The sequence below is a fragment of the Orycteropus afer genome, unplaced genomic scaffold (genome assembly GCF_000298275.1).
Source record: "Orycteropus afer afer isolate SDZICR_OR568_19922 unplaced genomic scaffold, OryAfe1.0 scaffold00079, whole genome shotgun sequence".
Taxonomy (NCBI): domain Eukaryota; kingdom Metazoa; phylum Chordata; class Mammalia; order Tubulidentata; family Orycteropodidae; genus Orycteropus; species Orycteropus afer.
In genome coordinates, this window is record NW_006921666.1 from 6112800 (window position 1) to 6138436 (window position 25637).

Below are 25637 nucleotides of genomic sequence, written 5' to 3' on the forward strand. Positions count from 1 at the left end.
GATTGCCCAACCTTCCTTCCAAGGAGTGGCTGGTGGGTTTGAACCGCCAGCCTTCTGGTTAGCAGTCAAGTGCCTTAGCCACTATGCTACCAGAGCTCATATGGGTACAAATAGTCTTTCTAGATTTCTGGAAGTGACTTTGATCAAAGAGTAAAATCTCCATTGCCAGCTATTGTTTACCTTTCTCTGTGTGGAGACCATATATGAAAAGGCATATTTTGGTAACTAGCTTTTGATTCCTTCAGCAATATCCACATAGACAAATAAAAATAATGGCTTTATCTTTGAAGGTGGGAGATGTATTACCTTGGGAGAACAACACATACTAATCTTCAAAATTAGCATGGGAGCTGTAAAAAATAGATTTTCTGATATCCATGATGAGGTATCTACATAAATAAAAGTCAGGAAATCAGCAGATATAAATTTCACATGAAAGTAAGAATGTTTAATCTGCCTAGTTTTGTTGTAGTGCTTAGTCTGTAGTATCTATCGTCAGCATCTAGAACAGTGCTTTGTAGGGAGGAGGAAATAAGAAAATGTTAAAGAAATAAATAAGTGAACGGACATGATGACAGATCAACCATGGTTAGAATTTTCCATTCATTCTCTCAACATTATTATCATGCAGAAGAATTTTGGGAGAAAATTGAACTCAGTCATTGAGAATACATGAAACAGTGGGTGTTGGAAAAAGATGAGAAGCAAAGGGAAAGTTTAAGGACTCTGGAAGAAAATCTATACAATTAATATAATGATTGAAAGTAATCTTTAAAGTGTGATATTTATTTGTGTATAATTTGGAAAAGTCATTAAACAGATGCTTTGAGAAGTTTTCTCATTGTCATATATTATTTATTTTTTTGCTAAACATACTTCTCTACTTCCTATGTGACAGCCTGGCTCTGATCATAAAGCCACTGGCAGTAAATCCTACATAGTCAAGAAGCCTTCTCATCTAAGGCTATTTAAGGGTACTACAAGGTCGCTTCAAACCATGTAAGAGGGTAAGAAGTAGGCATTCATTTAAATGAAGTAATAAAAACAAAAATAAAAAATGCATTAAGTATTTTAGAATAGATAAAATGCTATTTTAAAATGTTGATAAACTAAAATCCATATTAAAAGCTTAACAATAAAAAATACTTTTAAGAAACAGTTATTACCGAGTAGACTAGTTCTAAGGAATGCATGGTAGTGTAGTGCCTAAGGCATCTGACTGCTAACCAGAAGGCTGGTGGTTCAAACCCACTAGCCACTCCTCAGAAGGCAGACTGAGCAAACTACTCCCATAGAGATACTTCATTGGAAACCCAGGGAGGAGTCACTATGAGTGGGAAACTACTTGAGGGCAGTGAGTCAGTTTTTTTCGATTTTTTAATAAATATGAACACAATGATATCTCATGAGCACCTCTAACTTTCATCCTGATGGAATTGCTTTATGATGGAATGAGATTCCTGGCTCCCAGAGACTGAGATCATAATGTGACCTATCCCTCCCTCCACCAATCTAATCCTGTTGAGAGGTAAACAATGAATTAGCACCATAAAACTCTCAAACTTCTGCACTTTCTTTGAAGAGCAAAGAGTGGACTTCCCTATACATTCACAACCATTCTTCTGTTACTAACAGCCCACTCTAACTCTAGCTACTGTGTGCACAGATGCTGACTGTCTGGGGGCATGTGGGGTTTCTAGCAGAGGCTCCTGGCTGGGGTACTTGGGAAGTTTGACAAAGGAAGGGGCTGAAGGGTAGTGGTGCTTATCAGATGAATGCAAGCAAAACAAAGGAGGAGCACCCGGTGTCTCCAGTCCCAGCTGTTAGCTCTCATGTGCTGATGGCAATACTCTTTCTATTGCCACAGCTATAGAGAGAAAAGAAAAGGTCAATGTCACCCCAAGGGAAAAAAATGTGGTTAGGAACTCCTCTAATCTCTTCAATGCGGTTAGGAACTCCTCTAATCTCTTCACGTGTTCATTTTAATCTAAACTAGTAAGAAGGCTGTGATGGAGAGAGATGTGAAAAGCTGTAGCTACTGAGGCTGAGGTATCTCAAATGCCTCTTTGAAATCCAACCAGGTTCCTGTGTTTTGGGGGAAATCACTAGAATATGTAAGAGGAGAAAGAAATATTTTGCTTATGGGGTCTTTACAATAGGAGCTCTGGTGGCGTAGTGCCTAAGGCATTTGACTGCTAACCAGAAGGCTAGCTGTTCAAACGCACTAGCCACTCCTCGGAAGGAAGGTAGGGCAATCTACTTCTGTAGTGATATCTGATACACTTTCAAAATCCAAAGAGGGGTCACTATGAGTCAGGTTGGACTTGACAGCAGTGAGTTCTGAGTTTGAGTCTTTTCAATAAACCTGAGATTTTAAAAATTAAAAAGTAATTTTTAAAAATCATGCAATATCTGCTGTACTGGTTCAGTCATGATAGAAAAGTGTACTCATATGAGTCCCAGATCACTGGTTGAATCCCACCAACATTCGGTACTGAAGTAAGCCAAAAAGGGATATGACCTGAATTACAGACACAAGTGAGAGAAAAGGGAGAGAACCAGAGAAAAGATTAGAACAGGAAAAAAAAAAAAAAAACAGAAATGCTTATGAATGCCAAGGAGATTGAAAGCAAAGCAAAGAACAATGAGACTGATTTGAAAGTCCATCGAGGCAGCAAAATCAAGGACAAGCCATTCTGTGGTTTCCATTTGGGGTATATTAGCTACATTTTCTAGGTGGTAGTTATAATAAATCCACATATTCAAATAGGTTGCCTAAATGCACTAAGCAAATGAAGCTTCTCTGCGTTTAAACAGAACCACTGCTTCTGACTAGATGACACAAGATTTAAAGTGTCAGGTGCTCAGACAAACTTTAAACTGCCAAATTACTGTTGAGGTAAGAATTCTGCCATGCAACATAGATCAAAGATGTTATTTTATCATTAGTACAACCTCATGATTCAGAGATCCACTGAGAAGAGAAAGCTTTATATACCTAACCCTTATTGCTAGGAAAGAACTGACTGCAAATGTGAAAATACGGAGACAAGAAAGGGAGATACAAATAACCACCCATCCCCCCTCAGAAGGAGCTCTGGTGGCACAGTGGTTAAGGCATCTACCTGCTAATCAAAAGGTCAGAGGTTTGAACCCACCAGCCACTCATGGGGAGAAAGGTGAGGCAGTCTGCTTCTGTAAAGATTTACAGCCTTGGAAACACTATGAGGCAGTTCCACTCTGTCCTGTAGGGTCTCTACGAGTCAGAATCAACTCAATGGCAATGAGTGTGGTGTCTGGTTTCACAAACTCTGAAATTCTGCTTTAATAACAAACTGTAAATGGCTCAACTTTCATGTGACACATATTGCCACCCAGAAAATACAAGGAAGAATCAGGTTTAAAAAGCAAAATGAAAGAAAATAAGCAAAAAAAAGATCATATATCACTAAATCTTGGTGAAACTGACCAAAAAAATGGCTAATGGAGAAGGTTTAGCTATAAAGACAACCTGAAATACACTGTGAAGTTAGAAAATGAAAAGAAAGAAAAAAGTAAGTAAGTAAGTAGGCTTGTGTTACAGTAAGAAAGAAATATGCAACATCTGGAAATTTGGAACAAACATAAGTCAGCAGGTCTGAGAGACATGCATCTTGTTATTGAGGGAACTGGTTTTTAAAACAAAAACACTTACCCAAACCACTTTACAACCATGTTTGAAAAATGATGAAGAAGTGAGGGGGTACCAGAGGATTAGAAAAAAAAACAAATGAGGTACCGATCTTCAAAAATGTAAGAAGTTTGCTGCTGGTGGTTACCGTCTGGTTAAATCTAACTCGAATTCCTAGTAAAACAATGGAACAGATATTAAAAGAAAAAATCCATAAACATTTAGAGCTTAATGGGCTCATGAAAAGAAGTACTATGGAAACTTCTTTATTTTAAAACATACTTTAAAATGTTGATTTTTAAGATTTAAAAAAAAAAGGGCAAAGTACAGCAAATATATTTAATGCCTTTGGGTTTCAGAGAAGCATTTGAAAAAATTTTCTAAAATTCTGATGCTACATTTTATTCTAATCAGGTATAGTGCCATGATATAATGAACATATACTGTGACAAAAACAAACTGTAAAAAAAGAAAACCTGTAAGATAAGATAAACAGCAGTAAATGAAGTTAAGAAGGGATTTCAGGAATGAGTATTGATCAGGTATTACTCAGAATCTTCATTAATGTCTAGGAAGAGAAATTAACACCACAGCAGTGAAGCCTGTAGATGACAGCAAATGTGAAAAACAGGACTACAGACAGATGAATAACAAACTAGTATCAGACACCAACAATGGGGAAAGAAAAACCAGGACAAGACTCAGAAGGGGGAACGTGTGTCCAGTACCATCCAAAACATCCTACTGATTTTATTTCTTTCTCACCATTGACTCCACATATCTGTTATTATACTCAACTGACAGATGTGGGAACTGGACCTCAGAGAGATAAAGGAACTTGCCCAAGATCTAACAATTATTGTATTTTTACACAATGCGTGTCATAAGGTATTTCTCCCCAACTGTGCCCCCCCCCCAGGTATTTTTGTAAGCATGTTATGCTAATTATAATTTTTTTTACAAGTTGCTGTAAAAAAAAATAGCACAGTGCCCTTATAGAAATATTTCGTTGCATGAGAGGGCACGACACACTGGTTGGCAAAAAATTTATAACAAGTGTTATTTTCATAAAAGTATGGTATATTTGGCAGAGCTGTAATCTGAACACAGGTTCATCTGACTCTAAAGTCCATTTTCTTTCTATAATATGTTGCCAGCCTTGGAACACTGACAGTGGGAGAGTGGGGATTTAGACCACAGATATTCAAGGAAAGGGAGAAATGTACAGAGAGATGATGATTAAAAAAGAAAGGGTTGACAATAGGCAATAAACCAAGTAACTTCACAATCTGACACAATGAGGAAGAAAATGTTACACCGCAGTCTAAATGATCAGAGCAGTGAATTTTTTTCCTATTTTCCTTCGCTCTGATGAAGTGTATCTTGACTACTGTGGAGTTGAGAGGGCTTCATTAAGAGACATTGACAAAGCAGAATTCTGCAAAGAGCACTGAGAGTCAAAGAATTTTAACGGGTATAAAGCTGGCTGGCTAAAGCCAGAAAGGCTTGGTGTCACATAAGCAGTTTTCAAATACGTAACTACCAGAAACAGGCCTTGTTCTCCAGCCAGGGTACTGCAACCCATGAAATTCAAGCAATGCAGCTAGATGTAACAGAATGAAGATGGATAAAGGAAAATGAAGATTCGAACTGCATATCCAAGACACTTTCTCAGATTCAAATTCAAAAGGCTAGGAAATAGCACTTTTAATTTTCTCCTTAAGCAGATTAGTTCAAGAGGTATTTAGAATGTAAGCTTTTTGAAGTCAACAGCCTTGCCTTTTTTTTTTTTTTTGCTGTGGATAGCAGCTAGCACACATCAGGTACTTGCATAAAACACTCAGTACTACAGAATCTCAAATCCAATCAGCTAAACACCAAAGCGCCAGTTACAGAACCACATTAACCAGCTACCAAATCCAAAACCAGTCCACCAGTGAGTCATTTTTTTTTCTTTTTAAATTTCTTGGATTCATATAAACCATACAAGTCACTTTATCAGAAACAGTAGTTAAGAAAACTACAATTCAAGGTGCCAAGCTTACCAGGAACTGTATCAGAGAGTACAAATACCACAATGAACACATTTGAGCTCTTCTGAAAGAAATAATAGCTGCAAGACACACTTACGTACATGAATATCTACATCCTTCATACCAAATCAGCAAAGGCCCTAGAGTTTCAAAAAGATACTGAAAAGGAGATCCGTGTAGAAGAAAGTGACAGTTCATCTTGAATATTGCTATCAAGATCAGTAAGGGAACAAATGTTGATCATTCAGAGAAAGATAAAATACTCTTGTCTTTATCTTAAAGGTAGCATTGGAGATACTAATGATGGCAGAGTTCCTAAGATCCATAAAACCACAAATCACTATGTATAAAAATGTCATCTATTAGGAAACACAATGACAGCCTAATACCCAGTGTGAAACTGTTTTTAATAATAAGCTGCTGACAGTGGTACATTTCGTAAGACATTTGAACCCGATAAAGGTCATTTGTGAACTGCAGTATTTCCTTTCTGGAATATTCTGGTCAAAGAAACAGCTATGTCCTTAAGCTCTGCTCATTGCTCAGATTCACGTGCCTCCACAGGATACCCACAAACAGGAAGAGAATCCACCAGCTCCTGGTGGATTCTCTACTCTTCAATTCTATAGCCAAGAAGACCTCCATTCATCTCCACTTACACTACTTTATGTTCTCAAACTGTGTAAAATGCAGGTACACAGAATATGGACTGCAAAAGGCTAAATACAACTTAAAAGAGGTTTTCTCTTTGAGGAGTGGAAATAAAATTTGAATGAAGTCTGCAAATAATCCAGAACTTACCTGCTTGGGGTCTGATGGGTAAAACTGTGCAGATTCTGGATGCTATAAAAGACAGAAAAATGGAATAAAGACTTATCTTCTCCTAACATGCTTATACTTGCCATTCCTTACATCTGTGATATAAAAAAGGAAAGCATGATCTCTATGCAAGGATCGGGAGCTCTGGTGGCACAGTGGTTAAAAGCATTCTTGCTGCTAATCAAAAGGCTGGTGATCTGAACCTGCCAGCCACTCCATGTGAGAAAGATGAGGCAGTCTGCTTCTGTATAGATTTACAGCCTAAGAAACCGTATGGGGCAGTTCTACTCTGTCCTATAAGGTCTCTACAAGTCAGAATTGACTCGATGGCAGTGGGTTTGGTGTTTTTTTTTTTGGAAGCAGAGACAAAGCAAGGGCTCTACACTTTGTGGCTCGAAGGTTAACGCATTCTCCTATGGTATGTATTCCCGCTTCATCTTCTTACCCCTGAGAGCACAAGCTTATTACTGGATCCTGAAGATTGTGAAGTTCACTAACTACTCCATCTGACAAATCTGGTTCACACAATACATATAACTAACCCACAGTTTCTTTAGCCTTTAAATAAGTGTTCTGTAGGCTACTTATAGATGAAGTCACACCATTACCTACCAGTTAGCAAAACAAATATTGAATAGATTCCCCACAACTTGCAAAAAGTCACCAATAAAAACTGACAGGCAGGCTAAGAAAAGGGATTGGTTCATCTAAGACTGACATCAGCTACCCCTTGAGTAAAACCTGGCAAAGACAGTGTTAAAGCAGCACAGAAACACAGTCCTTTAGATGAGAGGTTGAGAGGACTGCTCATGTCACAGATGCTGCAGGAAACAATTTGCAAAGGAGTATGGCTGCCTAAATTAAGTTTTCCCAGTATACCTAGGCTAATCCTCTACTTTTTCTTATTAAAAAATTAAAGAACTCTTCTATTTGTGAAGATGCACTGATCAAGTATAACCCTGTTGCCTAGTTTTACTTCTAATCCAAGATCATACCCTTAAAATAGAGTACACCTTGTTTCACATCTCAACACTAATTAGGGAGTAATTCTAGAATAAGGGGCCACAGGTTGACAGCCCAAAGACTGAATCCAGCCCAAAGACACATCGTGTTTGGCCTGCAAAAATGAAAAAGAAAAAAGTTACCAACATTTAAATATCAGATTTCTTGTTTCCCTTGACAACGGCGAGATCTGACAACACTTAGTCCACACTCACACACAGCAACGATGCACATGAGTGAACCGTTACAGGAGGCAGGCACTCTCCAGTTCACCTGTCACACTACTCTTAGCGGTATTACACCTCACCCTATTTACCCATTTATTATTTATATTTATTTATTTACCTATTTACATTACCTGCCTGCAGTCTCTACACTGACTTTGCAAATCCTGTTCTACCGAAAAGTTACCTGAATAAATAATAGTGTATGAGTTTGTCAGACAGAAATAGCACTGACTCTAAATGAGATGAGCAAGCAAGAGGAAGAGGAGGAGCCTGAGGAGGCCGGTGTAGGGAAAAAGGAGCAGGAAGGAAGTGAAAGGGTGAGGGAGGGGGAGAAGAAGAAACTGTGGGATTTCAAAGAGCTTACAGTCTAGCAGAGGAGAATTGAAGGATTTTGAAGCAACAAGCCAATGGATGCAAAACAAGAAGTGAAATATGTTGAAATGAAAAGGAAAGGTCATGACACAGTAGGATGGACTGAAAAGAAAGATCTCCAAAACTTCTGAGCAGGCGAGGTAATCGATCCAGATTGGAAGCAAGGAGGGAGATGGATGGGTCTTTTAGAGAAGAAATCTTTACGGGAAAAGAAAAAAGAGTGGAAACTAGCAGAGTCCAGACAGGCAGGGAATGATGAGATGAAGGAATGAGTAGCTAGAACGATTAGCTGGTTGGCTCAAATCGAACAAAAATACAGGGGAGCAGTGCTTGATCAATCGAGGTGTCAGACATGTGTACTTTTCTTCAGGCATTTATCTCATTTCCCCTCTACAACCTCATGCCCAGTGAGGGTCCCTGTGAAGAGAATTCCTTGTAGAGAAGATACTACTGCAATGGAGCATCTTCTGAAGCTAGCCTGAAGATCAAAAGCAATGTAATGGGCTGATGGCCAAGAATTAGTAAGTGCCTCCTCTGTGCCTTGTTTATGAGCAGATCAATCTGAGGGGTAGAAATGGGTGGCTTTTAAAAAGAAAGAAAGGAAAAAAGGAAAGACGATGGAAAAAGAAGCCCAGAGAAAAAAAGAGAAACAAACGCAGAGAGTAGGTCTGCTGGGAAGCACGGAGAGCATAAGCTACCAGCCACAGCCGGACAGAAGCGCCTCCCGTCCCCACGGATCCCGAGTCCCCTGTGCCCAGTGGTGGTCACCCTCAGCGGGCTCATTTCCGCAGCTGCCATTTCCCAATGAAGCCTCCAGTGGGCTCTGTGCTGCTGAACTTGCTTACCTGAGGCTTCTGAAAAGGGTTTCTCCTGGAAGTCTCAAAGGTGGGGTAAATTGGCCGGCTTGATGCCCTCTGGCCAGGATCTTGGCACACAAATCCTGAATGTAGGAGAAGCAACATTAAAACCTGCCATTCTCTAAGAAATTAGCAGGTTTCACTGCACCTTTTCTGCAGATGCAGAAACTCAGTGTCAGTGTCATACACATCACAGAGATCCAGCAACAAGAAAGGAAAATGTGTGGGTCAGTCAGCCTCACTGGCTGCTGGCTGAAATGCACTTCTGATTGGAAAAGAGATCTAGAATGTGAGTGAACTTCAGAGTACAAACCACTATTTTAACATACACAGTGCTTAGTAAAATTGAGTTATGTTAAAGTGGCTTCCCAGATGGTGACTAGAAAATAACGTTTTTCCTGGGAGAATCCTGTAGTGAGTGAGGGGTCTTATCCTGACGCATGCTCCACTTCTGGGATTGCTGATGGGGCTCTCTAAACGCAAGTTTCTAAGGAGGCTTTGTAGATGGCCTCTGGCTCAAGAATCTAGACTTGTGCTGTTTTCATTTACTTCCTAAAAAGATGCAGATTCTCATCCAAGGGAAAACGGAGAAGCTAAATAAACTGTACAGCATTTGCTGGTACACCAAGTACTAGTTCATCTCAAACATATTTCATGAGTTATTTTTAATGTTCTTTAAAAAACAACAAACCAACCAACCCCACAACATACCCACCTGACTGCTCATCTCAAAGTTTTGGCTTATCTGCTCAAAAAGGGATTTCTTCCTTGGGCTGCTCCAGCTATAACTACTACAGAAGGGATCAGACCAATGTTGAGACCAGTGAGACTGTCTAGCAGAAATGTAGCCAGTCTCCTTTATAACAAGGCTTCTTCAGTGAGTTTCACTTTCTCTGCTTGAAGGAAAATATACTTTCTCCAGACCTTTGCTTAATTCTATTCCTCAGCTTCTAATTCCTGTGCCCCAGGTCTCAGCCTTAGTTGTGATTCAGCCTCAGGACAGGATGGAGCCAAGAGTAGAAACATATAAATGCTTCCCTGAAAATACCATTTTTCAATACAAAACATTCAGCATGGCTCAGGAGCTGCCAGTTGGCAACGCCTACAGAGCAGGACAAAACTGATGCTCTGGTTAGCATTGATGTAAGTGGAGTTCCAAAAACATGCTACTCACCTACAACAGTGAACATATCTGAAATCATACTGGCTTTAATCTTGAGGTCCAGAGGTGTGTCACTAACAGAACAGAGTAAGAGAGTAAATGATAATATTGTAGGTTAACAGACTAGCTGCTTCCTAACAGGCTGGACTAGAGAGGGGTTTCCAAACATGCATGAGAAGGAACACATAAACCATTTCAAATCCATGGAAAAGGAAAAGATACACACAGGTAAATAGACTAGAAATAAAGCCGAGTGAGTGTTTAAGGTGTCCTCTACAAGGCAAGCACAGCACTAAGGCAGGGATTTCCTGGCATATTTCTTTTCCGGAAGGTCTTGTGCAATTCAGTTTTGCCCAAGTCCAAACACTGCTTCATTATCACTACGGACTTCAGAAGTTCAGACTTTTAATGTGCTCTTTTATGAGAGTGCTTGTCACTCAAATTATCTTTCACTGCTGCAACAGTCGAATCAAATTCACATACAAGGAAAGAAACTTTGTCTACTTCTTCTTTTATAAAGCTACATTTTCTGTTCTACTTCAATCTTCTTAGGCTTGCAAATGAGGGCAAAAAAACTACAAGTAATACTAAAACATCACAGACGACCCAGTAGGGGTCCACAAAGAGACAGAAACAACCCGGACAGAAGCCTCCCTCTGGCACTGACTGCCCACCCTGGCACCTAGGTTGAGCTGTTCCCCCACGAACCAGACCACTCTGGCTGCTGGAGCCCATGCATCATTCTGGAGATCTCTAACACTGCACGGTAAAACGTGAAAGCTGTGCCTGTGAACGTGGAAGCCTGTCAGGGAATATTTTCCACTAAAACAAGTGACAGAAAAGTGGTAAGACTGCATCCTGTCAAAGGTGGGAAACTTGCAAGGCCTGGAAAAACAAGACAGTCCCATCAAGTTCTAGCTCTCACATATTTCACTGTACAGTGCACCTTCCTGAGCAATCTGCAAAAGGATGACTTGATGGAAGTGTAGCATACATAATGTCTGAAGCATCGGTAATACCTTGCTTTACTCTTTTATTGAGGTAGTTAAGTCAAACTCCCACCCCATAAAGTTGTCCATCTGTCTTGATTTGATTACATGGCATTTTGCCAACATCTCTCATCCTTAAAAATTTAGTAGCTGGGTGGTCTTTGGCATAAATCTCCAGGCTTCTCTGTTTAGAAAAGTACATAGCTAATAGAAATTCTGGCTGTAGCTGTGAATGTAAGCAGATCTTCTCTGTTATTAAGAAATAGGTTCTATTCCTTCCTCTAAACAATAGGCTGGTTGGGAACATTTTTTTAAAATATTGTTTGAAATTTTTATACTTTAATCTTGGATGGATACCAGGATATGGGCAGGGCAAAAACTCCAATGTTATCAATGCTATACCTTCACAGCATGTATGGATACCTTTGGTAATAAAGGAAAATAATACCTTATGTATTTCTTTAAGCCTTAGCAAAAGACCTACAAAGTTTAAAAACATGAAACTGGGAATAAAAATGAATGTAAGAATCATCCCTTAGAAGCCCAGTGGACAGTAACCATATATTACAAACTGACTAAGAAGACAAGAGATCCGTCCTTGCCATTTAGACTTCGACAACATACCATAAGCACCCTATCCAAATTTAGACATTCTTGTCATATCTATGAACTAGGGGGAAAAAGATCTAGTACAAGAGACGTGAACCCCTAAGAAGTGTTTTAGTGTGACTCTTTGAAGGTCTATACTAGATCAAAGTAGATGAAAGTGACTTACCAGGCCAAAGAAGGAGAGAGATTTACTTCCAACAACCATGGCTTCAGAGTAGAATCTATGAGCACATCAAATCCATAGAGTTCTGGAAATACAACACATCACAATACACAGGATCATTTTCCATGTCCCAGTCTAAGAAAGATCTGGGAGAGTTAATCTCACCATTTCCTATTAGAGGCCTACACATTTGCTGTGTATAAGCAGTAAGTGGAAGTAGAAGCAGAGACTCTTTCAAATTCTGGAGAAGTTAAGGTTTCAGGGGTGATAAGAAAACAATGCTATAAAATTCCACTCTTTTCATCACTGTTGAACATCAATATTCTTGATGTTCTAGAGTTCTACACAGCGGACAAGGTGATGCTACAAGAGTTCACAGGCATGATTCCTCTGTACTTAGGGGTTAAAAATGTTGGGAAAAGGAATGAAGTCAGCACATCCTATTTCAGTGCTGCTTTGGGCTTATCTGGATTGTTCTCCCCATTATTCCCCAACCTCCCCTCCCCACTCTGAAAACAGAAAAGCAGAGGCAGCTCTCTTGGACCCCTCCATCACAATTTTCCCAAACCCAGACCTTGCTTTTGCAACCTAGGTCAAGAAGACACCTAAGGGTACAGTATATTCATTCTTTCTCCTCTCCTATGGTTTCAATTTCCATTTGAAGACAGAAAATAAAATACCCTGGCTCAACAGAGACAGAGAGACAGAAGAGAAAGGGGGAAGCCAGTGGTCGCAGAGAAGGAGGACAGTGACAAGCCATCTTGCACAATTAATATTATTAAAGAGGGGAGGGAGCTGGAAATCAAGTTTCCATGGCTTCTGGATTCTTCACTGTTTCCCTCCCTCTAGCTTCCTGTCTGTTGTAGGAAGCAAAATGAGAACCACAACAGCCTTTCTCCCAGAATGCCTTGTTTTATTTAACAAATTCAGGGATAAGAGGTTAACTTCAGAGTCTCTGGTGACCAATATCACTCTTAATATTATGATGAGCTCTCTACAGAAATCCCAGCAGCTCAGGAGGCCTCCTTAGTGTACATATGTCAAATACACAGACTCTCAGGAGTTCCACACACCCCAAAACATTCTACTCTTTTGTCTCTCAAATAAAATTTTTAGACCTCTTCTCCAACAGAGAAGACTACCTTTCCTGCAGACTGACCACAGGTCATTTGCTGGAGCTCATACCTATAACACACAACCAAGCATTCTCTAGAAATTCATTCTGAAACAAATCTCTTTACTTTAAGAAGGATGATTTTTCATTTCCTTATCTCCTTAACAACATAGAATACATGTAGCCTTCTAAAAAATGGCCCCAAAGCCTCTTTTAGAACACAGGAAATCTGAAGTTATATGAGGCAGTAGGAAGAAGCCTAGGCATCTAGTGACCTGGATCGTCCTTGGAACTCTGCCATTCATTCATTGTGGGACCTGGGGGATCATTTCTCTCTCTGAGCTCTCCTTCACATCCTCTGGTTTCCTTTACCCCCTATGAATCACTGATTTCCAGTACCTAGGATGCTCAGTAACCCAAGTCCTATTTATGCAATATAGATTCAAGTTGACACGCATATTCTAATGTCTTCCAGGGAAAAGTTTCCATGAATGACTTGACATCCATGGTAATTATTTAGCATTCTGTTTAATTTTCAAAAATCATCATAAATTATAAGAGCTTGAGATGGGCTTCACCTTCATGTAACTATATAAAAATCATGTAACTATATAAAAATCACATATTATCTATAAAATGTAAGGAGCTCTTTCCCCCATCTTCTTTTGGAAGCAAACGTATAACTTTTATGCCTCATACATTCTTCTGAACATTATATCAAATCTTCAATAATCCCACAGAATATACTCTCCCTAACCAGAGAAAAGTCTTTTGGGAGATAGCACTCAATAAAATAAGTAAAGGGAAAAACCTAGTTACAAAATTTACATCATTACATAAGAAAAAGGATACAAAGTGAGTCTGATACAAGAAAAATAACAGTGTCTTCCGTTTTTTACAAGCTAAAGCACAGGATTCAAATCTTTCATAAGGTGGCACGGTTACTCACAAGAACAGTATGAGGAGGAGGGTGGGAATACTGATTAATGCACCTGTTGAGGAGGCTGCAAATGAGCCCCAAGTGAAGACAATCTAGAATAACAATCAATGAGACTCACTTTTAAACACTTCACATTATTTAATCAGCACATTTATTTAACTGTTTCCCTATATCAGAACATGAATTGGAAGATTCTTAATTGACAGGTGGAGAACCTACACCTTCGAGAAGTAAAGGGGGAAAAAATGACCCAAAGAGAGAAAATACCTTTACAGTCCGTGGTAGTTAAGGTTATGTGACAACTTGGCTGGGTCTGGTTTTGAGTGGCTTGGCAGCTGGATGTAGTTATTCCCCATGATGAGACTGGTAATGAACTCCATGGTAGAATCTACTGGGAGCAGCTTAATAGCTGCCTCAGGGATGTAGCTTGCTTCTGCTATATAACAAGATGCTTTGAGAAAGGTCTCTAGCTTCCTGGCACATCTGGATCCTGCATTTGACCAAGTCATCAGTGAATGGCCTGCCATGCTGATCTTGGGACTGTTTCTGGACTTGAACTAGTGGTCTGCTTGATAATCTTGGGACTGTGCCATTTTACTTGTTGACCTTGGGCTTGTCAGCCTCAGTAGCCAGCAGTTGCCTCAGTTAAGAGAAGCCTCCAGCTTCAGTGGGCTGGGAGCAAGAGGCAGAGCTGAAGCCCAAGGTCAAGGGGCCTTCACCCAACCCCTAGAGATAGCATTCTGAACTCAGACTTCTAGCTTCCAAAACAGGAAGAAGATAAATCCCTGTTTGTTGAAGCCATTCACTTTTGGTATTTCTGTTAGAGTGGCACCAGATATCCAAAACACAGTCCCAACTTAATTTTTACTCTGGTGAATAAAATATGTCCAGGCTAACTAAACAATCTCTGTGGAGTGGGCCCCAACTACAAAATCAAGTCTCAAATCTAACTACATCTGTACACATGTGCCAGGGCTTGGCTCTACTAATACTTAAGAGTGGAAGAAGAAACATTCGTGTGTCTAGCACTACAACATACTGCAATCCTACATTTAAGGGGCTGGAGTTGGAGCAGAGGAATGAGGTGAAAAGATCAGCTAAGGAAATTCAATTTGGGTCACTGGCAAGTTAGTCAAGTCCTTACAATGATCCTCTAAACTTATGTACTCATGAAGAACCTGAATACACACCAAAAGGCAGTTATTCGAACAAAACGAGGAGATAATGAATGATTTAATACCAGTAACAGCGTGAGTCTGAGTTGTATCTTTTCATTATTTATTCAATCTGTATGCTGAGCAAATAATCCAAAAAGCTGGACTATATGAACAAGAAAGTGGCATCAGGTTGGAAGAAGACTCATTAAATCCTGCAATATGTAGATAGCACAACCTTGCTTGCTGAAAGAGAAGAGGACTTAAAGCATTTGCTGAGGAAGGTCAGACTCCAGCATTCAGTATGGATTACATCTCAATATAAAGAAAACAAAAATCCTCAAACTAGACCATAAGCAGCATCATGATAAAGGGAGAAAATATGGAGGTTGTCAAGGATTTCACTGTACTTGGATTCATAATCAATGCCCATGGAAGCAGGCAGTCAAGAAATCAAACAATCTGTTGCACTGGGCAAATCTACTGCAAAAGACCTCTCTAGAGTGCTAAAGAGCAAAGACGTCACTTTAAGGACTAAGATGCACCTAATCCAAGCCATAGTTATTTTCAATTGCCTCAAAGAATAAGGAAGAGTGAAGAACTGATGCAGTTGAATCATGGTGTTGGTGAAGAATACTGAATATACCATGGATTGCCAGAAGAATAAACAAATCTGTCTTGGAAGAGGTACAACCAGAATACTTCTTAGAAGCGAGGATGGTGAGACTCATGTACTCTGGACATGTTATCAGAAGGGACCAGTCCCTGCAGATGGGTATCATGCTTGATAAAGTACAGGGTTGGTGAAAAAGAGGAAGATCCACATCAAGATGGATTGACTCAGTGGCTCAAGCATACCAACAGTGATGGATTCAAGCACAGCAACAATTACAAAGATGGCGCAGAACCGGGAGGTGTTTCGTTCTACTGCACATGACCACTGTGAGTCGCAACTGACTTAATGGCACCTAACAAGAACAACGACAAAAACTTATGATTGGTCTTTTCTGTGTATATTAAAGATTTTAAAAGGTAAGTCAAAAAGAGTAGGTTGTCCTAAGAATATTAAACTTTCTCACCTTCTGATATTGTGATTTTAACACAAAAGCAGTGTAGAGAATTTCGAATCTTCAGTACCCAGGATGATAGTCCTTTCACTATCACTTGGGTGAAAACAAGGTAGGCTTTTCCAAGTTTGACTATTCCTGGGCCCCGGTGCCTCTCTCTTGGTCCCTCTGGGTTGTCTTTATCATGACAGTACAAAAAAAAAAAAACCCCAAACTCACTGCTGTTGAGTAGGATCCGACTCATAGAGACCCCTCCTCGGGTTTCCGAGGTGGTATTACTACAGAAGTAGATTGCCCAACCTTCCTTCCAAGGAATGGCTTGAACCTCCAGCCTTCTAGTTAGCAGTCGAATGCCTTAGGCACTATACCACCAGAGCTGCCATCATGACAGAAAAGCAAGTATTTTTGAAGGACTGTTGCTATCGCCTTATCCAATAACATTTCTCCAAGACAATTTTCTTGGTAAGAAATAGCACTTTCTTCAGCCCTCAGCCAAACCACAACAAATTTGAAAATTATACCAGTGAGTGGTAAAAGGTTTGACTCCACCTCCTAGTTATACTAGCACGATCATCTCCCTATTTTTGTAATGCATCTTCTTGAAAAAGCAATCAACACTTAGCTCTTAACTTTCTTAAAATCTATACACTCCCTAACCCATAAGAATTTGCTTCTGCTCCCACTCTTTAATCCTTGGCTCGATTCACTATGCTCACTGAAGATGGCCTTACTACTAAGCCCAAGCATCTGAACTGTTGACCACCCCTTGCTTATTGAAACTTTCTCCTCCTTTGAGTTCCAGGACACTGCTCTCCTCAGACTCTCCTCCTCCTTCCTCTCCTTCTTTCACTCCTTCTCTTCTGCCCAGCTACTCACTGGCAGGTTTGCTCATGGTGGCACCCTCAAGTCTCTTTCCTTCTGAATTCTACTCTCTTCATGGGTGATCTCACGTATTCTCGTGGCTGCAATTAGTATTATGATGACGACATTCAAATCTGTATCTTTAGTCAAGTGTCTCCTGGACACCAAAATCATAATTCCGATCACCTTCTAGACACCTTCACTAGGATATCCCACAGATACTGAAACTGAAACCAATACTTGTTATCTCTCCCAAAACTTGGTGGCTTCCTCTTATTCTTGGAAAATAGCAACCCATCCACCAGTCTCCAAAGCCAGCAATATTCTTATTCCCACCTCCCAAATCTAACACACATCATCAGATTTCTTTTTCTCCCTTTCTCTTTAATCCATTCTCTTTCCTCTATCCTTTTTAAGGTATAATTTACATATAGTGAAATGGATTAGTCTTATGATGTACAATTTATGGTATAACTGCATAATCCATGTAATCCACACTATCAAGACACACATTTCCATTACTTCAGAATGGTCCCTTGTGTTCCTTCCTGGCAAAAGCCAACCCCTCCTACCTCCAGACAACCACAATTCTTATTTATTTTACCACAGATTTGTCTTGCCTATTCTAGAATTTCATAGAAATGGAAGCATATAGTATATACTCTTTTGAAGTCTGGTTTCTTTCATTTAGTATGCTGTTGAGGTTCATCTGTGCTGTTTTATCTGTCATTGTTTTTGGTTTTAAGATAGGTTTATTGAGGTACAATTTATGTACAATAAAATTCACCCTGTTATACAGTTTAGTGAATTGACAAATGCGTATAATTATATGACCACCATTACAATCAAGATATAAAACAATTCCATTAATGATGTTCCCTCGTACCCCTCTGCAGTCAATCCTCACTCCCTAGGCAACCTACCAATATGATTTTTATCTTTTCCAGAAAGTCAAATAAATGGGATAATCCAGTGTGTAACCTTCTCAGACTGGCTTCTTCGACTTAGCATTATGCTTTTGAGATATATCTATGCAGGTGTGTGTACTCGTAGCAGTTCATGCCTTTGTAATGCTGAGTTGTACTATTCCCTTACACAGATAGACATACCACAGTTTGTTTATCCATCCAATAGCTGATGGACATTTAAGTTGTTTCCAGCTTTTGGTAATTATGAATAAAGCTGCTATAAGCATTCACATCCAGGTGTGTGAACATACGGTTTCTCTTCCCTTGGGTAAATAACCTGTGAGTGGAATTGCTGGATCACATGTTAAATATATAGTATAAGTGCATATCTCTAAACTTCTGAGTCATTCCCCTAGCACAAGTCTTTACCTACCACTAGCCTCCCCACGCTATAGCCCAATCTCTACATGGCCATCAGAATTATCTTTATAAAACACAAATCTAATGGTCAGATAGAGACAGTCAAGGAATTGGCCCAGCAATGGACATGGATGAGGATTTAAATTTAGTCAGGTCTAGTGATATTATACATTATTCCCTGTGTTGTAATTCTGTCATTCCCAAATTGTCAGTTACAGCATAATAAAAGTTAAAGAAAATGATAATAATCATCCCATTGCTCCTCTGCTCAGTAACTTCCAGTAGCCATCTGTCACCTCCACTATGAATTTCAACTTGTCAGCCCTTTATCATCTGGCCCCAATCTACCACCATAATCTTATCTCCTGTAAGACACAACCAGTCACACTCAACTTCTGACCATTCCAAAAAGTGCCATGTCCTGTCATGACACTATATTGTGCATATCACGTTCCCTCTGCTAGACATGGCTTTCTTGGCTCCCTAAGCATAGCTTGTAATGCTCACACATCCCCCTAACACATGAGTTACTACCCGTACTGTCGTTTATCATTTCACATCTGCCCTCCCCAACACTGGAGGGCAGGGACCATGCCTCAGTCATTGTTTTGCACCAAGCAACTTGCACCATACCTAGCACATAGGACTGAACAAGCAAACAAACAAAAATACTGAAATTAAAAAAAGAAAAGAGAAAGATTTTACTGAAAAATACTGTATAATTTTTAAAACCAAATAATTTTCAACTACTGCCCCCCAAATAAACTTGACAATAAGACTTGAAATAGTTATCAAACCACCAATCATAAAGAACATAAGAGAAATGCTCATTAAGAATGTTATACATGAAGGACATGTTAAGAACAAATCTGATAAAAGTCAGCAGGAAAAAAATTTTGATAGAGAAAATAATAATTCATCCAAGGCCTAAGAGATTACTAAGCAGGCCACACCACTGATTCTGGGATCAATCCACTAACTCTTCCCAGAAATAAAGTCACCGCTGAAGCTGTATTCCCGAGGCAATGAAAAAAAAGTGCTGACATTAGCCAGTACCCACTGTCACTCAAATGTTATCTTAGAGAGGAAATTCTTTTTACCTTGGCATTGAATTTGAGCTGAAAAGCTAAGAAGGAAGTCTTATCTAGGGTCCAGAAGGAGAATTTGGAAAAATGCAGACCAAGATCCCTCAGGAAAATGAGCTTTAAAAAAAAAAAAGCCCAGAGCCAATTTGATAATTAGTCCAATAAATCCTATGGCCTGGTCACCAAATGTAAAGGTAGATTTCAAAGGATTATCTAGGACTAGGTACCGTAAAACATAACAGAAAGAGTGTCCTTTTTAAGCCTCATCTGCTAGAAAGAATGATGTCATGTTTTCTGAGATCTAGTTATAGGTGAGCTGAGGGTGAATCCCAAATATGGAGCATGCCCCAAACGGCCAGCTTCATCAGACCTTGTCTGTATGTGGACGGAGAAAGCCAGGGTGATCTGGCTTCCACACCTGGTTTTGCCATTTATCAGCTGCATGACCTAGTGCAAACGATTGACCTTTTCTGAATCCTTTTTCTCTTGTCTATAAAATATGGGTAATAATTATCAACAAAATTGTTGAGAGGACTAAATAACCAATGAAAAGTGCTTGACACACAGTTGGTACTTCCTACATTACGTTCTTTCTACAGTAAATGTCCCTTTTCATCTAATAGGAGCATGGGGTAAACCAGGAAAGGAAACAAGTGCAAAAAGTGAAAAGATTGATGACTTTCATTATTGTTTTGCTGGCCAAGTGGTTTATATTACTGGAGAACGTGTGCTGCAAACTTTTATTCCCTCAACAAATATTGACGGGCTCTCTCCCTTCAACAGCTCGCCTGTGAAACAGTCAAGAACAGCAGCAACAGGCAGCCAAACCAGCATTCACTCAACAGAGAGAAAGGAATCAGGCAAGGTTTGGTCCTGAGCAAAGATGCCACTGGTCTCTGATCTAAACGGCACCAGCCTGATCAATTCCACAGGTGGCACCACAACTGCTCCACATGAGCCCAGGCTGGAAACAATGGAAGTCACATCCTGTCACTTCAGCCATCTTCTAACACATACATAGAACCACTGTCAGCAGCAACATCTTTAAAGGACAACTAACATCCTGTTGTTTTTAGATCAGTTTTTCTTCAACTGGTCAAAAAAGCTGTTCTCATAGCCAGTTATCTCACAGTGCCAATTTCCCAAGCATATTTAAAAGCCTGCTGTGTAAGCACACATTTGATATGCCATTAAAGCCATGTATTTCTATAATCTTGGAAAGCAATACAAACTTAGATTGTCAAAAATCTGCTTCATTGGCATCAAATTCTGATCCGAGAGTCCTATGTTCAAGATGACTCGATTGCCAAAATCATCCCACCCTTTTTCTCCAAGCTAAGTGCTTTATAGACAGATATCTGAAGGCTAGTTCTCATCTGAGTTCTTTCACTCACTAGCTCTACAAGCTAGAGCAAAGGTTTTCTCTCCACTTCTTCAACTACACTAATTATTCTCTGAGGTCCTTTCCAAATGCAGAAGTCTGTGAAAAATGATGAAATGGTTATGCTTCAGGCAGTGTGTGAAGGTTCCTAATTCAACATTTAAACATTAATAATAGAGTGCAGGCATATGTATATACCAGCCTTTTGAGAGGCACAAACTCTTGGTAGCAATGCATGGCTGAAAGACTAAACCACACCTTGCACACAGCAGGAACTTAAAAAAAGTTAAATGCATCAATAAACAAATGAATGGAAACATTGATGGTACCTAGAAACATAGGTAGGTACTACAGGCAGTAGAGTAGGAAAGACTCACAGGACAGAAAGACATAGATAGCAACGGTATGCTACCGGCAGAGTGGAACCATGAGATGGAAGGGGAGAAACAACTCAAAGAACACAGGGAAGCCCATCTTTGGACCACTAGCTTACTAGCTGCCCCTGAAAGCACCAAGGCTGTTTAAGCCAAAATCTTCTGGGAAACTCTCAATTCCTGTTTACTCTAAAACAAATGGGGACCAAAAAAAAAGAAAAGAAAAAACAGCTTTTTTCTTGTAACTTAAACCCCAAGGGAGAAAAGGAGTGGGTGGAAGGCAAAGAGGCTCACACAAATATACACACGTATACAAAATCATGCCTGATGCGCACAAAATCCCAGGACTGACAGGAAGTGGAATTAGAACCACAAAAAGCCAATGGGATAGTCAACAACTTAAGAAACTCCAGATGCATTCGTTTTATGAAAACTGAACACGAGCAGTGACGGGGGACAGAGACCCATGAACTTAGGGGGTATTTCATAAAGTGAAAGAAAGTCACAGCTTATTTCACACCAGAATATACTATTGCCATTAAGTCCATGAAATTCCTCAGCTTCCAAAACGCAACCAGGTAATAACAAGAAGTAAAAAAGGAAACATTCAGAAATACTTTTGTGATTAACTATTTCAGAAACAAAGATTTTTTTAACAAACAATAAAAAGCTCACTGCCATCAAGTCTATTCGACTCATAGCGACCCCTCCTTGGGTTTCCGAGGCGGTATCTCTAAGCAAGTAGATGGCCCAGTCTTCATCTGAGGAATGTCTAGTGGGTTTGAACTACCAGCCTCTGGTTAGCAGTCAAATGCTTTCGGCACTATGCCACTAGAACTCCCAAAGACTGCTAAAAATTTACCCTCACATAAGAGTCAACCAGATGTAGAAAAGAAACTTTTATTTTTAAACCCCTCTCTTTATCCTCAAACAGTCTGCAATAATTCTAAGAGCTATTTGGCCCTTACCAAACCAAAGCCAGTGCTGTTGTTGTTACGGGTCGCTGTCTTGGACCCAACTCATAGCGACCCCTTCTTGGGTTTCTGAGATAGTATCACTATGGAAATAGATTGCCCAACCTTCCTTCCAAGGAGTTGCTGGTGGGTTTGAACCACCAGCCTTCTAGTTAGCAGTCAAGTGTCCTAGGCACTATGCTACCAGAGCTCCCAAATCCAGTGCAGGTATATGTATACACCAGTAGCAGCCAGATATCCAGGTAAGAGAAGGGAGGGACCCAGGCGCCACCCCCACCAGCCAGGAAATGGGAGAAAGAGAAGCCAGAGGGACAATAAAGCAGAGCAGCACCCAGGCATCCAGGTAAGGTGAGGACAGAGAGGTTTCGAACAGCTAAGCAAGACAAACCTGTCAGTTTGTCGTATGATTGTGGCTTGCAAGTTGCCATGAGGCTTCAGGCTGTGCCACCAGTGTTTCACATGCTGGCAGGGTTGCACAGGGTACACAAGTTCCAGTGCAGCTTACAGATTGAGACAGACTAGGAAAAAGGAAGAGGCCACCTACTTCTCAAAGAATTGGCTAGGGAAACCATATGAATAGCAGAGAAACACTGTCTGATACATTACTGCCCAACTTTGTGAATAGCCCAGAAACATTATCCAATACAATGCAGGAGGATAAGCCCCTTAGGTCAAAAGGCTTTCAAAATACAACTAGGAAAGAGCTGCATCATCAGAGTAGGACCAACCTTATTGATATGGATAGAGTAAAGCTTTCAAGACCTCTATTTGCTGGCGTGGCACAATTCAAATTGAGGAGAAACAGCTGCAAACATTCATTAATAATGTTGTTGTTGCTGTTCTTATGTGTCATGGAGTTGGACCCAAATTATAGCGACCCCTCCTTGGATTTCCAAGGCAGTATCACTACGGAAGTAGAGTGCCCAACCTTCCTTCCAAGGAGTGGCTGGTGGGTTTGAACCATCAGCCTTCTGGTTAGCAGTCAAGTGCCTTAGGCACTATGCTACCAGAACTCCCTCATTATTATAGGAACATGGAATGTACGAAATATGAATCTAGGAAAATTGGAAGCTGTCAAAAATTAAATAAAAAGCATAAAGATCGATGTCCTAAGCATTAGTGAGCTGAAATGGACCAGTTTTGGCCATTTTGAATCAGCCAACCATATGATCTACAATGCTGGGAAGAACAATTAAAAGAGGAATGGCGTGGCATTCATCATCACAAGAGATGTTTCAAGATCTGTCCTGAAGTACAATACTGTCAGTGATAGGATAATATACATACACCCACAAGGAAGACCAGTTAATATGACTCTTATTCAAATTTATGCACCAACCACCAAAGCCAAAGAAGAAATTGAAGATTTTTATCAACTTCTGCAGTCGGAAACTGACCAAACGTGCCATCAAGATGTGTTGTTGCCATCAATAAGTGCTGTGACCAACGACATATTCATTGCAAATACCTTTTTTCAACAACACAAACGGCTACATACATGGACTTCACCAGAAGGAGTACATAGGAATGAGACTGACTACATCTGTGACAAGAGGAGATGGAAAAGCTCAATATATTCAGCCAAAATCAGGCCAGAAGCTGATTGTGGAATAGACCATCAACTGCTCATATGTAAGTTCAACTTGAAGTTGAAGACAATTAAAACAAGTCCACGAGAGCCAAAATATGATCTTGAAAATATCCCTCCTGAATTTAGAGACCATCTAAACAATAGATTTGATGCACTGAACACCAATGACTGAAAACCAGAAGAATTGTGGGATTAGATCAAGAACATCATCCATGAAGAAAGCCAAGAGGTCATTAAAAAGAGAAAAGAAGAAAAGACCAAAATGGATGTCAGGAGAGACTCTGAAACTTGCCCTTGAATGGACAGTAGCTAAAGTAAATGGAAGAAATGACAAGATAAAAGAGCTGAATGGAAGATTTCAAAGGGCAGCTCGAGCAGACAAAGCCAATCACTATAACAAAATGTGCAAAGACCTGGAGTTGGAAAAACAAAAGGGAAGAACATACTCAACATGTCTCAACCTGAAAGAACTGAGGAAAAAATTTAAGCATCGGGTTGCAATATTCAAAGATTCCATGGGGAAAATATTGAATGATGCAGGAAGCATCCAAAGAAGATGGGAGTTCCGGTAAGATAGTGGAATAGGCAGAAAGACTTGTGCAGTCTCTTTAACAAAGAAAAGGGGAACCAATTAACACAGATACAGAAGATAATCCTGGACCCCGGGACTTTGAAGGGAAGGATATAGAAGTGAACTAAACTCCAACTAGCAGAAGAATTTGCATGAATACACCAAAAAAGGAGACAGACAGAGCTGAGGTCTGGCAGCAATCCTGATGGCACAAGCAGCTTGGAGAGTGCCAAGTAGTGGTAAGACCTAAGAATTAACCTAAAAATCAGCCCTGCTAGCCAGGGACTGCATGAAGGACTGCTCTGGTGGCTGGGGAGTAAAAGGTGAAGAAGCGAAGAGGAAAGCGAGCTGAGCTGTAGACTTTTGCCAGGCCAGAGGGCACATCCATTTTGAATGTTTACAAGCAACTTGACCATCGTGGATATTTAAACTGACAGTGTTCTCCCAGATTCCAGGGACTTAAGAACAGAATCCGCTTGCTGGGAACTGCAAGGACATTTCAGACCCACGGACTACTGGAAAGGTGCGACATTCCCTTGGTTACTCTTGTATCTCACACCCTCTTGGTGAATGGAGGTGTGGCCATCCCTCACTCCCACCTACCTTCTAGGCTGGCAGGAATTCATCCCAGTCTGTGTGCTCCAACAGAGCCTGGGTGCCCTGCCCCGCCCTGTCCAGATATTTTTTCTTTTTCTTTGTTCTGTTTTTTAGTTTGTTTTTCTCTGATTTAAAACTACTACTACTATTATTACTTTCGTCCTTTTTATTACATTTTTTATCCTTCCCTTCCCAGGTTCTAGTTTTCAGCTTTTTTCCTTTTCCCTGATCCAGGTTCCAATTTTGTTTTTTCTTTCTTGTGGATAATCATGTTCTTGTTTTTCTTTTCTCAATTTTCACATTTTTTCTTCAATATTCTCCTTTTCTACATTTTTTTCCTCTTACTGCCCTTTCTCCAGATATTGTGGTATTCTTTGTTTTGTTTGGTTTTTATTTTTTTCCCTTTTCTCTTTTTTAGCTACTGTTCCGGTATGATTACATGGTTTCTTTTTGTCCATTGGCTTTTACTTTTTTGATGGTTATTCAATTGCTATTTTTGTCTAAGTAGGAAACAACAACAGTCCCCATACGACACAATTACACACACATTTCTTGCAGCTTCACTTACTGAGAGTCACCACCTCCTTCTCCACCAATGGGCCTATGATAAACAACCACTAAGATGAACCTGACTCACCCTTAGCTGCTCTTTACAAACAGGTAACAAAGATCTAAATACAACAACATCACAATGTCT

General features: G+C 40.0%; 1 protein-coding gene across 1 annotated transcript in view; it reads right to left on the reverse strand.

Annotated features, from left to right (window-relative positions):
* The window catches only part of TTLL5 (tubulin tyrosine ligase like 5), a 305298-nt gene that overhangs the window by 198004 nt on the left and 81657 nt on the right, over positions 1-25637 (reverse strand). Inside the window, exons 12-14 of the mRNA XM_042781014.1 lie at positions 11907-11988; positions 10155-10216; positions 8969-9063 (exon numbers count right to left, since the gene is read on the reverse strand). Of these exons, the coding sequence (XP_042636948.1) occupies positions 8969-9063; positions 10155-10216; positions 11907-11988 (239 nt within the window). The remainder of the gene's footprint in view (positions 1-8968; positions 9064-10154; positions 10217-11906; positions 11989-25637) is intronic.